This window comes from Equus quagga, chromosome 16 (assembly GCF_021613505.1).
Source record: "Equus quagga isolate Etosha38 chromosome 16, UCLA_HA_Equagga_1.0, whole genome shotgun sequence".
Lineage (NCBI taxonomy): Eukaryota > Metazoa > Chordata > Mammalia > Perissodactyla > Equidae > Equus > Equus quagga.
In genome coordinates, this window is record NC_060282.1 from 66,462,042 (window position 1) to 66,478,428 (window position 16,387).

The 16,387-nt window shown below is 38.3% G+C and overlaps 1 protein-coding gene across 1 annotated transcript in view; it reads left to right on the forward strand.

The window, feature by feature from the left end:
* Positions 1-16,387, forward strand: part of C16H8orf34 (chromosome 16 C8orf34 homolog) — a 371,062-nt gene that overhangs the window by 92,277 nt on the left and 262,398 nt on the right. The window contains exon 4 of the mRNA XM_046642279.1: positions 2,254-2,382. Coding sequence (XP_046498235.1) covers positions 2,254-2,382 — 129 coding nt within the window. The remainder of the gene's footprint in view (positions 1-2,253; positions 2,383-16,387) is intronic.

Consider the following 16,387-nt stretch of genomic DNA (forward strand, 5'->3'; position numbering starts at 1 on the left):
TCTAATGTGGAACCACTTTTAATTCTTTTACATGTTCATTTTTTGTGCATATGTCTACGTATCTAAACATACAACATACACAGTTCCCTTTGCTTTTTAAATTTGAGGCATTATCTCTTGACCTCCTTCTATGACTTTGTGCCTTATACCTCAGCCCCATCTCATCCTCACAGTACAAGCCTGCAGTTATTTCGAATATTGGTTGAATAGTATAGTCTGCATTGATGTTACTATGACTTTATTCACAGATGTGATGTGCGATCTCATGGACCAGTCAGGAAAACTGACATTACTCTAGGCATTTCAAATATAGGCAATTTAATGCAGATTATTCCTTGCATGGGTGTTGGAAGGATTGAGAGAGCAAAAAAAAGAATATACTGATGAAATAGCTACAAAATAAAAAATTAACAGGTGGGAACACATCAAACTAAAAAGCTTCTTCCCAGCAAAAGAAACCATCAGCAAAGTGAAAAGACAGCCTATGGAATGGGAAAAAATATTTGCAGACCATGTATCTGATGAGAGATTGATATCCAAAATATATAAAGAACTCATACAACTCAATAGCAAAAAAAAACAAATAACTGTTTTAAAAAATGGGCAAACGAGTTGAGTAGACATTTGTTTAAAGAAGATATATGAAAGGTCAACAGGTACGTGAGGAAACGCTCAACATCGCTAGTCATTAGGGATATGCAAATTAAAACCACAATGAGATATCACCTCATTCCTCTTAGAATGGCTGTTATCAAAAAGACAAAGAGAAACAAATACTGGTGTGGAGGTGGAGAAAAGAGAACCTTGTGCACTGTTGGTGGGATTGTAAATTTGTGCAGCCACTATGGAAAACAGTGTGGAGGATCCTCAAAAAATTAAAAATAAAACTACCATATGATCCAGCAATTTCACTTCTGGAAGTATATCCAAAGGAAATGAAGACACTAACTCAAAAAAATATCTGTTCCCTGTTGTTCATAGCAGCGTTATTTACAATAGCCTAGACACAGATACTTTATTTCATTAAAAAAATTTTATAAACCTCTCTCCTGTAGCCTTCTGTCCTCTTGCTTCATTCTTAGCTCCTTGATTTAACCTTTTTCTCAGCTGTCTTTTGGGACCATCCTTCACTGTCATCCTGAGGGTTCCCTTTTCCTCTTTCTTGGGGAGTACCACCTGGTTCCTGAATTCCATGTCTTTCCATTTTTTGGTTTACTTCTTCATTTTGGTGGAGCACCTCCACAAGGAGCTTTCTGAAAAAGAGTGCTTGCAAGATACGTTTTTGAGGCTTTATAATTATCTTATTGGTTCCTTAGTTGGGTATAAAAATCTAAGTTAGAAGTAATCTTCAGTTGTAATTTTGAAGGAATTTCTCCCATGTCTTGTGGGGCCAAGCATTACTATTGAGAAGTCTGATAGCAATGTGATTTGCTATTTTTGTCTCAGAAAGCTTTTTAGATATTTTCTTTATTACCACTGCTTTAAAATTTTGTGATAATATGCCTTGAATTGGACATTTAAAGGACATTTTCAATCTGAAAAACAGTTAAGTTCTTATAGCCTTCTTACTTTGGCCTTGATCCTCCTTGAGTGATGCTTTAAAGGTTAAGTGATATGAAATGTCAGGAGTTTTGGCATCTCTCTCTTTAGGGACGTAGGTTTCAGTGTTCTCTACCTTGCTAACTCCAGTTACTAATCATCAATCTATTTTGCATCTTTCAAAAAATATGTTGCTATTTCTTGCCTAATAATTTCTTCTCTCCTTGTTCAACTAATTCTTTGACCAAAAAAAAATCCCTTTACTGCAATGTAATTTTAGTGGGAATTTGGGGGGAAGTGAAGGTGAATACATATATTCAGTTTTTCATGTTTTACCGGAAGACAGCAAGAATATCTTAAAAATATGTACTAATTTCTGAAGAAGTTAGTAATTTTTAAGCTGCTGAAACATAATGCAAAATATACTTTGCTTGTGTTTTTCCCTAAGTTATAGAAATTATTAGTTTTAAATAAGTACCTGAATTTTATTTTTTCTATCAACACTGTCACACTTCCCTTTACTTTTTCAGTTAAAACACTTCTTAAAACCCAGCTTTATAACTTCCCCTCTGTTTGCTCATAGGAAAACTGTTTTCAAGATAAACATTTTTATTCTGTACATTGATCTTGATAGAATCCTTCACATAATAATGATTAGTAAGTTTTTATCATTATGTAGCATGCTTATGAAGTAATAATTTTTTTTAAACATAGTGCCAAGGTCAGTAGACCATCCTAAGTGGAACTGGCGGACTAAACCAGAAAGCCGTGATTTTGATGAATTGAACCACATCCTTCAAGAGAGCAAGAAGCTGGGAAAAGCCCTTGAGAATCTCTCTCGAAGTAAGTTCATTTACTTGATTATAATTGAAATTCCTAACCAATATTAAAGTAGAAACATTCATTACTTTTGCCAGGAACCCATTCATTACTATTGCCGGCAACCCATTTCCAACAGCCTCATTATAATTCTGTGAGAGGTTGAGGAGCTCTAAGGCCATGAGATTGGAAATGAGGATTGAGTTTGCATATTACAAATTCATTGGAAGACTGGTTATATAGAGTAGGAGGAGTTGTAGACCCCGGACCCCATACACACCATGGCTGTTTGGCTCCACTCTCTCTACGTGGTGTCTGGTCTCTGTTACCCACGTCAAATGCACACCTAATGATATCTTATTCATTCTTCTCTTTTGAACCTTGTTGTTTTGTGTCATCCTAATTAGTACACATACCTATTACCTCTATGAGTTTTTGGTGTCTCTAAACTTCTTAAGGATTGTAACTGGGCCAGATTCTTAGAATCCTTTCAGAGCCCAGCACAGTGCCTTGTAAGGTGCCTTTTTGTAAAATCAATAATTCTGTAATCAAAGGGCCTAGGTTAGAGGTTTTTCTTGGCTACATATGAAGTGAATAAATTATTTAATTTATTAAATTATTTTAATTATTTATTATTTAACTTAAGGAGGTAAATTATTTAGCCTCCGTGAGCCTTGGTCCTCTCATCTCCAAAGCAGGAAGCCATCATTATGCCTCCTTCTTTTGGTGGGTGTGAAGGTTTAAAATGAGATATTTCAAGTAAAAGCTTTTCAATGTTATTGTCATGAGAGTAGGCAATCAAATATTTTGATTTGATAAATGCACTTTAATTAGTAGACATGCATATATACTTTATGGTTTTAGTATTGAGTTCAAAGTATTCCTCTCTTTCTCTTGTGCTTCCACATCTCCCTATTTTTGAAAATTAGGTGCCTTTAGAAGCACATTAATGCCATGACCTCACTAAACTTCTCTTTTGGTGCCATGGAATATTAAAAATTTCTGAAATAGGAAACATAACACTAGCAAATTCTAGTGGATTATATTTGGGATCTGTCTGCTTTTTTAGATAGCATAGTTTTAGTAGTTTCATAATTTGTATCAAAGTTAAAATTATCCCTTGGTATATTTTGGGAGAAGATATATATACACACACATACATGTGTATTTATATATTATATTGTAGTTATACATTTTTACATATTGTATTTTGTTGTATTATAATTATATATATGTATATATATATAGAGAGAGATTTAGTTTTTTCATACCTCTCCATTCATAATTCACTAGAGCCTTTTTTAGACTTTTGTGCAAAGAGCCTTTCTCAGAAGTTAAGCTGCCTTGTGATAGCATCTTATAATTTTGCCATTAGTAGAAACTCTCCAATTGGGATTCAAGAAAGCCTTGCTTTTGACTCGATTTACTTTTGTAGTAAACAATGATAAAGTGAGTTTTAGCTTATTGCTATACTATGTTCTTGAAAAGAGCCTTATCCTATTGATATGGAAAAAGCTTATATTAATATGTATAAATCTTACCCCTCTGGGCAGAACCTGTGGCTCTTTACAGCCTCTCCATTTATTCAATAACATGAGTTAAAAGAAAGATGGCTTTCTTTTAAATTTCTTTTCTTAAAAAAAGGAAGAATATGCCCAATTATTACACAGATCTTCAAATATAATATTAGTCAATTTTTGTCCTTTAAAATATGACAGCTACCTGCAAACACTTGTTATATCATTATTAATTTGTAAGAAAGTATTTGGCCTGCCCATAAAAGTTTTTAATAAATAAATTTGACTGCCTTTCAGTTATGCACTTGCCCGCATCTGTAGCAGACGTGTCAAGGTTCTAGCTATATTCTGTCCCAAGAAAACCTGGGTTTGGTAGAACCTTGCAACTGAGTCCTGTGATCAGAAGCCAGTGGAGGCCATAGCAGGGGGCTCATTTGATTCTTGCATGGAAGTCTGGAGAAACGAAAATGGCAGAGGGCAGTCCTTGGTCCGGAGAGTAGAAGAGAGGCAGATATGGGACATTACTCTTGCGACAAAATTAGGGCCAGAGAAGCCACTGGTTGAGTCTGCAGCCCGGCTGGAATAAGGTGTGGTGTTCAGCTTCTGTGTATATGAGGGAGGGTTGCTTTTAGCTTCACTTGCTGGTTTTAAGGGACTCTATTTTTTGTGACAGTAGTGGTGGAGTTTATGTGGGGGTGGGGGAGCAGTAGGTCATTTAGGGAGAGATTCCTCTTTTCTTCCTTTAACTTTTTAAAAATTTCTTCCCAAACAAAATGCTACGTTCTTGGAATGACTTGAGTTTCTGTGATTTTCGCTATCTGAGCTTTAATATTAACTTCTTGTCTTAGGCCCAAGATGTGCTTATCTACTAAGTTATCACTTCATCGGAGATGGTCAGTGTAAATCAATAGAAATACAGCTTTACCATTTACTGATGTTTCTTTAGCAGTCTAGCTGCCCAGAGTTCAACTATGTAATTGCAAACTTAGTTCTTCCATCATCCTGAACCAGGGTGTCATTCATTCTTATGTGATCCTATTCAACTCTTGTAGTAGCATCAGATTGGTAATTCTTTCTCTAATCTGATGGTAACTTTATTACCCATTTTTTTATTTACTGGAAAGACATAGGGAATGGACTCTTTCCTCTAGGTATGGTCAAAAGGAATATTCAATGTCTCATTATTGTGGACCTTTCTCTCCAGTGCCATAGCTATTGGTAGGAAAAGTTGAAAGTTCTTAGTGATCTTCTAATTTTCATATAGTCCCTGATAGAGTTCTCTCTGGCAAGATTGGTTTTTGCTTTATGTTAGTTGTACTTTCTAAAAGATGTGACATATTTTAGAAGTATTTGTTATTTAGTTGAGATTGACAGCAAAATGTCATTTACATCCCTTAACTGATAGAATGATCTCAGCTCTACAGCTCTCAGCTTATGCAGACTCTCTCTAGACAGGGCTCAAAGAATAGCAAGAAAGACTACATATTCTCTCCAGTTTGCCACCAGGGTTTTTCTTTCAGTAACACTGTACCATGAGCTTTTTCTGGCTTTTTGCAAACCTTTCAGTGTAATTCTTTATCTTAAGATCAGTCATGAACTGTGTCACTCTTCATGCTGTGACTCTCTGTAAAGGTGGACGTGCTAGAGTGACTTGTAGTGACACTGGTGATATGAGGTGGCCACGTGGTAGACGTAGCGGGGTTTTGGTGCCTGCCTCCCTCCCTTTGCAGCATTTCCGAACTTTTTTCATTCAATAGCTTTTCTCATTTCAGAAGCCTAGGGCCATGCCCATTCCTTCAGGTATTTGCTTCCGTCTGACTTTGAAGTAGTGAGAAAAATTGTTTTTGAATAGGGGAATTGCAAAGTTGCAGGACCTTCACGTCTCTGAATAATGTATCTCTTCTAGTGGCTGAGACTGAAGAGCCTTAGGGCAGTGTCCTTCTCATATTGGGGCCCGTGAGCTCATTACTGGTGATATTAACCTGAATCGGTTGGTTAAGGTGGTGTCTGTCAGGTTTGTCCACTGTAAAGTTAATACTTTGCCCTTTGTAGTTAACAAATACCTTGGGAGAGATACTTTAAGACTTTGAAAATATCCTGCTTCTTTTCAAATTTTCACCCATTAATTTCAGCATCCGTTGGTGGATCTTGCCTGAAACAAGAATTACTGTGGTTTTCTAAGGGATATTTTCTGTTTCTTTCATTCCTTTATTCATTGCAATTCTTCTTTAATAAAGAGAAGGAAATACAGGCTTCTGACCACCTCCAAAATACCAGGGCCTACGCTTATTTGCTTGTGGGTGGTCTTATTTCTGTTTATCTAATATTTAGATATGCATACGAACATATATGTAGATATGGATATGAATGTGAATATGGATATAAGCACTTATCTCTCTCTCTCTCTTTCTCCCCTCTCTCTCTCTATATAAAGAGAATGAAATATATATCCCAAAGCTAACTCACACTGATTTTTCTTGGGTTTGAAAATGCTATACTTACCAGATTAAATGTGTTCAATAGGTTCTTCAAGAAATAACATGTAGAAGGAGCAAATTTGTTAAGAGACCTTGACATTGCCTTTTCTATCTGCATTTTCATACTTCCACTCTCTACCAATGGCATTGGTAATGACATTCTGAAACCTGACAAAGTGTCTCCGGGGATTTGTGCTTCTATAGACATCTGAGGTAGCATTATTAGTAATTATTGCTTTAGAATGGTCTAGTACCCATCAAAATAAATAATTTTGCTCCCTGCAATCTTTTGTGGGAATAAATATATGTATCTATAAATAACTAATCAATAATTTTAGAAAACTTTTTCAGAGCCTGATAGCAAGTGGTACAGTTTTATTAGACATTTATTATGTCATTCTGAATTATTCTCTGTTGGATAACGTCTCATTTAACTGTACTTCACACACACAAGCACACCACATACACTCCCTCCCACACACACCCTACATGTGTCTGAGCTTGCAGTCCAAGTGTGAATTCAATCAACGTTAGGTACACATTTTTTAAAGTGTCAATTTTTGAATATTATGTGTACTCTATACTGTCTTAGTTAGGTCCTTTTAAAAGACTACAATGTGTATCACATAAAATAGGCACAAGTGCTGTCATGGGAAGAGTTCTAGGCTGAAAGATCATCTGGGTCCTGCTCTGCCTCTCACCTGCTTCCCGTTTTGAATATATATCATTTGGCCTCATTCCTCAGTTTCCTCTTCTGAGGAAATGAAGGAATTTACACCAGATTACCATAAAGAATCTCTCCAATTTTCACAGTTCTTTATATTAGTAATCTATCATTCATATTCCAAAGTTAAATTGTACTCAAGGCTTGTAGACTGTGGTGTCACCTGCTTGTATTCTTTCTAGCTCTTTCTTATCCTCACTCTGTTATTCCCGCACTGGAACCCTCGCTGTATTGGAGTACCTCCAGTATATTGGTCCTTCATTCTGTTCATCTTTCTCTCTCCTTCTGGTCTCGCTCCTCCCCTGCCCAGACTGAAATATGGGCCAGTTTTACCAGTATCCTTGTTCACTCTTATTTCCATCCTTCTGTCTTTCTCCATGTAAAATTCCCATCCTTGACTAAGTGCTGCAGTCTTTAGCTCTTCTTCACCAATAAACCTGAAGGCCCCAGGGGAAAATGACGTGGTAAAGCTGAACGCTACCCTGCAAATTCATGGTTTTCAACTCTGTTAATTACTCTTGGTCAGTCCCTTCCTCTCTCTACCCTTTCTGCAGCTACGAAAAACCCACATAATAATCTGCAAAGCCCCACTCAATCCCTGCCGCACTGTCCTAGCAAATGCCTGCCTCCAGCTCCATAGAAGAACTTAGGTGATTGAATCTGTTCTCTCTACCCTTCCCTCTCCCTCAGAGGAGAAGGGCTTTCTCTTGTTTATGGCCATCTGTCCACCTATGGGCTTGATCTCATATCCTGCCCACTCCTCTGAGATCTGATTCAATTAATTATTTTGTCTTTTTTGTATGTACAAATCTTTCTAATTCCACTTCCATCAATTATTAGCTTTGTGACCTTGGGAAAAAATTTTTAACCCCTCTGTGTCTCAGTTACCTTTACTGTAAAATTAAAATAATGATGGTACCTACTTCTTAGGGTTTTTGTGAAAATCAAATGAGATGATGTGTCTAAAGTGCTTAATATGGTACCTGGTATGTAATAAGTGCTAGTTAAATGTTAGATATTATGTTAGATTTCTATTACTGTGTAACAACCACAAACTTAGCAGCTTTAAAAAATACAAATTTTCTATCTTATAGTTTTCGTGGCTCAGGATGATGGGTGTGGTTAGCTGAGTCCTCTGCTCAGGGTCTCGGCACGCTGAAATTCAAATGTTGGCTGTGGCTACAGTCTTACCTGAGGCGTGGGGTCATCTCCCAAGCTCATGCAAGTCATTGGCCAAATTCAGTCCTCCTTGTGGTAGCGCTAAGATCCCTGTTTTCTCGTTGGCTGTTGGCTGGGGGTTGCTCCTAGAAACTGGAGTCATTCTCAGGTCCTTGCCTTGTGGCCTCCTCCTCTCACAACAGTAGTTTACTACTGCTTCCTTCAGGCCACTGGGCAGCATCTCTCTGAAGCTTCACCTTCTTTTAAAGGGCTCACTTCATTAGGTCAGGGCCACCCAGATACTCTCCCTTCTGATTTACTCAGGCAACTGGTTATTAACCAAATCAAGAGAGTGATATCCTTTCATGTGCAGTGGGCCCATAAAGACTCAAAGAGAGAGGATTACACGAGAGTGTGGCTGAATTCTGCCTACCACAGATGTTATTACTATTTATCCCTAATAGCCTATGACATGCTGCAGCTAAGCACTGCCCAGTGGAAATGTAATGTGAGCCATATGTGTGATTTTATATTTTCAAACAGGCACATTACAAAAAAGAAGGCTGTGAAATTAATTTTAATAAAATATTTTATTTCACCCATTATATCCAAATTATTGTCAGCGTGATTTGTATTCCATATAAAAATTATTATTGTGATATTTTATATTCTTTTTTTTCATACTAAGTCTTCAGAGTCTGCTGTGAATTTTAATTTACAGCACATCTCAATTTGGACTAGCTACATTTCAAATGTTCAGTAGCCACCTAATGAGTGGCTGTCATATTGGACACCACAGCTCTACCTAACGTAAAAAACACACCCACACAAAAACTCTTTTGAATTTGAGTTACCTCCAGATGGCATCAGAATTCCTTCTTCCTCTTTCATCCAAATTTTCAAAAAGAGTAGTTAATGCTGCTTGTCTCCACGTGCTCATCTTCCTTTCACTCCTCAGTGTGGTTGTGTTATTGCACCTTCATTCTACTGAAACTTTGCTCACTATCGTCACCTGTTGAATCCCAATTGTCAAACTGAATGAACACTTTCCCAGCCTTCATCTTACAAAATTGCTCCGGTAGTTTTAACACCGTTCATTACTCTGTCTTTCTTCAAACTCTCTGATCTCCTGGTTTCTGGGACCCGCCCTCACTTGAGCCTCTTTGGATGCCTGGATATCATTTCCTGAAGGTTTCATTCTGGCGCTCCTCTTTCTTCCTTACTGCTGTAAATGCTGTTTTTCCATTTCATCCTTTGCTTCTGTCCTTTCAAATGCTCTCTGTCTAGCCTCATCCTCTCTCATAGTTTTGATTGTCACCCCTATGCGACTAACTCAAATAAGTATTTCCCATCCAGACTTTTTATGCTTTTATAAACAAAATGCCTAAAGCTTATCTCCACTTGGCTATCCCACTGCCATGCTAAACTCAACATATCTAAGTAGATCATACTCCCTCTTCAAACATAACCTTTCTTCTGCATGCTCTGTCTCAGATGATGGCACCATCGCTTACCAATTTACCCAGACTGGAGGCCTTCTAGACTCCTCTCTTTCCCTTGCTGTTCATACTAATTAGTTACCAGATCTTGCTCATTTTCCCTCTAAAATGTGTCTTGGATCTGACTCTTCTCCACCCATATTATTACCACCTAGTTCATACTCTCTACAACACCGACCAGATCATTGGTTTATCCATTTAACATGTTCCATTTCATTCCTGCCCCATGACAGAAAAAACAGGTGCAGTCACTGCCCTTATTGAGCTTGTGGCTGGCTGGTTTGCCATAACGTTATGTTAGGGGAGTCTCATGGCCAAAACCTCTGTGACTTCATACAATGCAAGTGTTTTCTCACTCAGGGAATAGCTCGATGTAGTGTGCCAGGAATACAGGCTGCTTCTGTCCTGTTATTCGACTATCTTCAACACATGACTTCCAAGGGTCCTCCAAAGGCCGAAAGAGACAGTAGAGGATCATGGGAGAGGTTTCTAATGCCTAGAGGTGGAAGTGTAGCTCATCACATCTGCCCACATTCCACAATTAACTGCAAGGGAGGCTGGGAAATGTAGTCTAGCTTATGTGCCCAGGAGAAATATGGAAATAGTTTGAGGAATGAATAACCAGTCTTGCCTACACTCTTCACTTTCTTCTCTGTTTCTACGATCAGCCCTCGCTGCAATCAGCATGATGGATCTAAAGTGAAAACCTGACACTTTCAGAGATTCAGTGGCTCCTTAAAACTTCCACGATCTGGCCCTTAATCATGTCTCCAGTATCATCTCTCATGACTTATCATCAGACCGTTTATATAACAGCAATATGGTAGTTTTTCACAGTCACCGATGTTCCTCTATTTCATGTATTTGCTTATGCTGTCCTCGGGCCCTGAATTCTCATCCCTGCTTCCCTCCACCACTCCCATTTTCCCCAAGCAAAATCCTCCTCCTCCATTAGCCTCAGCTCAAATACCACTTCCTCCAAGATGATTTCTCTGTTGCTGTCCTCCTCTCGACTGGATTTGGTGCCCCTCTTATTGTGCTTTTATATTTTTTTTCTGAACATACTTATCTTCTATTATCTGCTTTACTGTCTTCTCTCTGGACTTTGAGCTTCCTGTGGGCAGGGCCACCCCGCACCTGGTCTCTCCAGACCATAGCGCAGTTATTAGCATGTAACTCAGTCATGATTTGCTGGGTGTGCACTACTTCTGGTTCCATTTCTTCCTGATCCATCTTCTCTGAGACCCTGCCCTCACTCTTTCTTCACTGCAGATCCACCTTCTGCTTCTGTAAGTGTGGACCTCTAATATTAGATTATATGCATTTTGGCGTTTGTAGATTTGATTCCTTTGCTGGGATCTTTGGCTTTAACTGTGGCTTATCTATTGAAGGCATTATGCTTAAAAATAAGTAGATTGGTAAATAAGTCGGTAAATAAATAAAAAAACTAAAAGCTAAAGACCTACTATATGACATTGATCAACTCAACCCTTTGCTTTTAGCAAGGTCCTAGTCCCAGAGTAGCAAGACTTCCAGTGTTTTCTGAGCCTAATGCTTTTGCTGCTTTTGGCAATTTTCTCTGAAGCGAGGCAGTGATAGGATGAGTATCGTTGGTCCATCCAGACATTGGTTTACAGACTGCAGCTCATGTGGAAACACTGATTGTAGCTTTTGCAAGGAAAAGAGCCCAGCTGTTGGAAGAAGAGAGGACAGATATTTATGCTCTGTGACTGATAATAGCAATCTGGACTTAGTCAAGAAAAAATAACAAATGACTTTTTTAGTTCATCATTCATGAACATACCCAAAAAGTCTTGTCTGATGAACAACCTGAGGAGTTAGACAATAACAGCCTGTGAGCGAAAATAGAAGCAGGTGATATGGCAGTTCATTGTTCATTCATTCCCACATTCATTTATTTAGTCTTCAGACGTTTATGTGGAAATATAAGATGATTAACATGTGCACCCAGACCTCAAGTTTATCTTTTAATAGGGGAGATAGGGATGAAAAGCAGAATTTCAATGCCTTGTAAAAGGTGTTTTAAGAGACCTATGGGAATGTAGAAGAACCTTCAACAAGGGGCCTTTAGGCCAACTTGATGGAGAATATATCTAAATAGACTCTAGAAGGGTAAAAAGGTAATTCTAAGGTAAAAGGAGAATGAAGATGTGTCATGGGAAGGGATGTTCCTGGCAGAGAGAGAAGTGTGTGTGTAAGAAGGTATTTTAAAGAAAGAGGGAAATATTGTATTGTTGAAGCATAAAGGGTGAAGCAAGTGATAAAGGCAATGAAGATCGAAGTGTAGGGAGCAGGGAAGTCAGGGGGTAGGGGCCCCTATGCTACAGGCATCTTATAAGCAGGTCATGATGCTGTGTGGCATCTGGCACAGCGTGGAGGGTAGAGTTGATGTGGTCCATGCCTCAAGGCAAAGACAGGATGAAGCAAGCCTGAAATAAGCAGGAACCATGGGATGGAAAAGAAGGAACAGTTTTAAGAAACATAGATTGTGTGATTAAGACTCACTGATGGATATTAAGGAAGAATGAGATTAAGAGAGAAGGTGCACTCATTTGTTTTATTTTCTGGTTTTATTTATGATTGAGATGTCTGGGTGCTGCCTCTACCCGAGATAAGAATTCAGGAGGGTTTTAGGGCAGAGGAGTCTCAGAAACCTTTGGGACATCCATATGGTGTAGATAGCTCGCCTCTGTTCTTGGCAGTCGAGTATATATATAGAAGTTGGCAATTTGGAGAAGAAGTTTGTTTAGGGATATGGACCAGGGAATCTTTAGTATAGGGAAAGGGAGCCACACATACACACACACGCATGTACCACATCAATATTTGAGATACAGGTAGAAAAGTAACCTAGTTAAGGAGACTGAAAAGGAATTTTCAAAGAGGTAGGATGAAAACCAAGATAGAATGTTTTCATAAAAATCAAGGAAGGAAAACATTTCCAAAAATCAAGATGTCCAAAGTGGCGCATAACTTCTGTAAGAAAAAGATGGAAATACATCTAGTGGGTGTGCAACTGTCTGTAAGCTGTGTGTCCACTGTTTACTGCAGTGGGATTTAAAATGGTGACAAGTTGGAAATTAAGTATCTTTCATTGGAGAAATGATCAAAGAAGTTATGGTTCATTCATACAGTGGTACAATGTATAGCCATTAAAATGATGTTGTATAAAATATTTATTAATATAAAATGTAGTGAATATATGCTTTATATAAAAAGCAGACAACAAAATGCATATTTTAGTTTCAGTTTTGTTTTATATATCTATAGATAGGTATATGCCATTTATATGTATGTCTATCTATATAAACAAAATTATTTGGAAGAATTCACAAGTTGTTATTACTTGAGTGGAGGCTTCTTTTCCTTTTTCCTCTTGTTATATTTCCTCTTTTTTTCTGTGATGAACATGTATTGATTTGATAAAATGAAATTTAAAAAGTATCTTTTTGTAATAGAAAAGGCTCCATTTGATTTGATAATCAGTTGGTGTATAGTTACTTTTTAAGCGACAGTTTTTAGAGAACAGTGGAAGCAGAAGCTGATAAGCAGTGGACGGAAGAGTAAATGGACAGTAAAGAAGAGAGACAAGGAGTCTAGACACTTTTAAAAGTTTTGATGAAAAGGGAAGATGTGAAAGAGAACAGTAGTTAGTAGGGGCAGGTAAGAAGTGTTAGTTGGATTTTTTGTCATTTTGGTTTGGTTTCCTTTAGTTTCGTGTGTGTGTGTGTGTGTGTGACTGTGCATAAGAGAGAGAGAAAGTGAGAGAGAGAGAGAACATTGTGTGTGTCTGTGTATATATATAATAGTTTTTAGTGTGATCAGAGGAAACCAAAAGAAAGAACTTGCAGATTCAGGAGAGAGAGAAGATAATAGTTGGAGCAAATACCAGGGAAGGCGGATGGGGATGGAGTCAAGAAAGTAGCTGTGGAAATTATTCTGCCTAGGAGAAGGAACACATCATCCTCTGGGACTGGAGAGAACAATATAAATGGCTTGTTTGTGGGGGAGGATGGGTTAGGACGTTCAGGGACTTCAAATCTGATAGTTTCACATTTTTCGGGATATTTAGAGTTGAGGTCCTTTGTGGTGAGCAAGAGGAGGAAATGAGGAGGGGCCTGCTGAAAACGATCAAGGTTTGGAAGTCTTCTTTGAAGAATGAAAGAGTCAATTAGTCAAGGATAAAAATCAGCATGTGCTTCTATAGCAAAGGTCAGCAGACTCTGACCCGTGAGCCAAATTTAGCCTGTGACCTGTTTTTGTGGCCCATGAACCAAGCATGTTTTTTACATTTTTAAAGAGTTGTTTAAAAAAGAGGAAGAAATATTTGAATATGACACAGACCATATGTAACTTGCAAAGCCTAACATATTTACTATTTAGCCCTTTACAGAAAATGTTGCTGTCTTTTGTTCTAGGGTAACCAATTGAAGACAGATTCCCTCAATTCGTGGCAGGAATTCTCTGTGCTCTAAAAGTGGTCAGCAGCCTGGCTAAAGAGTGTTTTTATTGACAGATGGTCAGGGGTAGGTCTGGGCTATCAGCAGTGTTCTATTTGTTGATTTGTGTGATACTTATATTTGCTTTAGTGTTATTCATTATACTCAGTGATGTGCTCACACCCTGATCTAAAAATAAGCCCTAATTTGTAGCATTTGCCAATTTCCATATGGTAAATATTCCTACCATGGCTTATTTCAAGCTACCGATAGGATATTACTGAATGAGGAGCTGGGAAGAAATGTGCAGACCTGGGAAGCGATGTGCAGAATTGGTTCTTCCAGTTTGGGCCAGCTCCGGCACAAAACGAATATTTCCATGTTGTATACTCTGTTTCTGTCTGTGTTTATTATTTCACAATTGAAAAAAAAGAAGAGCTGGGGGAGTCTGTCTCTATGTTCTAATATCATTGGGAGTTTTTCCAGTAGGGAAACAGATTTTGGAGAAATAGCTCGTTCTGTTTCATACCCTATGAATTTTGACCTACTCTCATGAAATGAATTAGACTGACTAAGCTTTAAAAGAGTCTTGAAAAGTTTCTACTTCTGTTTCTTGTGGTGACAGTCTGATTCTAACTTTAGGGCTAAGCTGATGCCCAGGAAGATGGAAATCTTGGTGAAGGGTATAGCTCTTGTTTTTTGATAGAGCACAACTCACATTTGGGAATGTGAGAAACTGTGTTTTGGAATCAATTCCTGATGCCACTGAGACCTCTCTGGAGACAGGAATAAATGGAAAGGCCCATAAGTTGAAGGGCACAGGTAGAAGCCATCCAGACAGGTTTTCCCTGCAGCAGAGTCAGAAAGCCACCTCTGATATGCCTGTGGGAGCCCTTGCCTCCTTATCTAGCTAAGAAGCTTGGTTTCTGAAGGAACTTGTTTCCCTAATTTCTTCAGGCAGCCTACTTCTATAGTCGAACACCATTGCCACCCAAAGCCAAACCTCTTTGGCTTCTGTCATAGGCCTCTATTTCCTTTAAGATATGATTTGGCCTTTAGGAAGACCATGCGTTCCAGAATGCAGCAAGAGTCCCACCGTCAGATCCTGGCCCTTCTCACCTCACAACATACTGTAGGACCCACTACATTTTCTGTTCACGGTGGCTCCTCAATGTCTATAAATTAAAAATACTGAATTATGATGACTTTTAAGAGTTAATGAAATGCTTAAAAACTGTTAATCTCCTCTCAGGGAATAGCTTTGGATGTTCTGCTAGGTGCTAGGAGAAATATCCTGGCTACTCAGTATAAATGGTTCTCATTAAAGCTTCATCCTTCTGTAAAGAAGCGTTTCTGTAAAATTCTTTCAGCTGCTTTTAATGAGTTTAAGCTTTGATTAAAAATGAAATAACAAAAAGTAAAAAATACCCTAGGCAATTTGACATTGGTAATAGAGAGCTGAAAGAATTGTATATAGTAGAGTGGAGATTTATTTAGATAATTACTTAGGCAAAATCATCAAAATATGTAAATGTTAAAAAATATAGGGGCTGGCCTGGTGACATGGTGGTTGAGTTCATGCACTCAGTTTTGGTGGCCTGGGGTTCACACATTTACATCTCAGGCACAGACCTGTGCACTGCTCGCCAACCCATGCTGTGGCAGCATCCCACATACAAAAGAATCAAGGAAGATTGGCACAAATGTTAGCTCAGTGACAATCTTCCTCAAGCAAAAGGAGGAAGATTGGCAACAGATGTTAGCTCAGGGCCAGTCTTCCTCACAAAACAGAAAGAGAAAGAAAATCTAATAACGGGTATCTGAACAAAATATGTAAGACCAAACACCTGGAACAGTTAGAGCATAATTCCTTCCCCAAATCAAGTTTCCCATTTAGCTAATTTGAGTTTTATTCTGGTACCTATCACTTCTTAGTACTTTAGTATGTCTTCATAGCAACTTTTCTCTTCATCTCCATTTTCCATTGGAAAAAATTTTCTGCCCCTGTCAAACAGCTCCTGATGCTTGCTAAAATTGAGAATGAGGGGTGGTGGAAAGAGGATCCAAGGAGCTAGCTCGTGAGTGGTGTGCAAGTACTGTGTACATTTTGACTATTCAAGGGCCTTTTACTTGGTAGTTTCTGGCTACCTTCTAGATAGGTTAAGTATTACTGCGATCTTTATGAATTATGGAT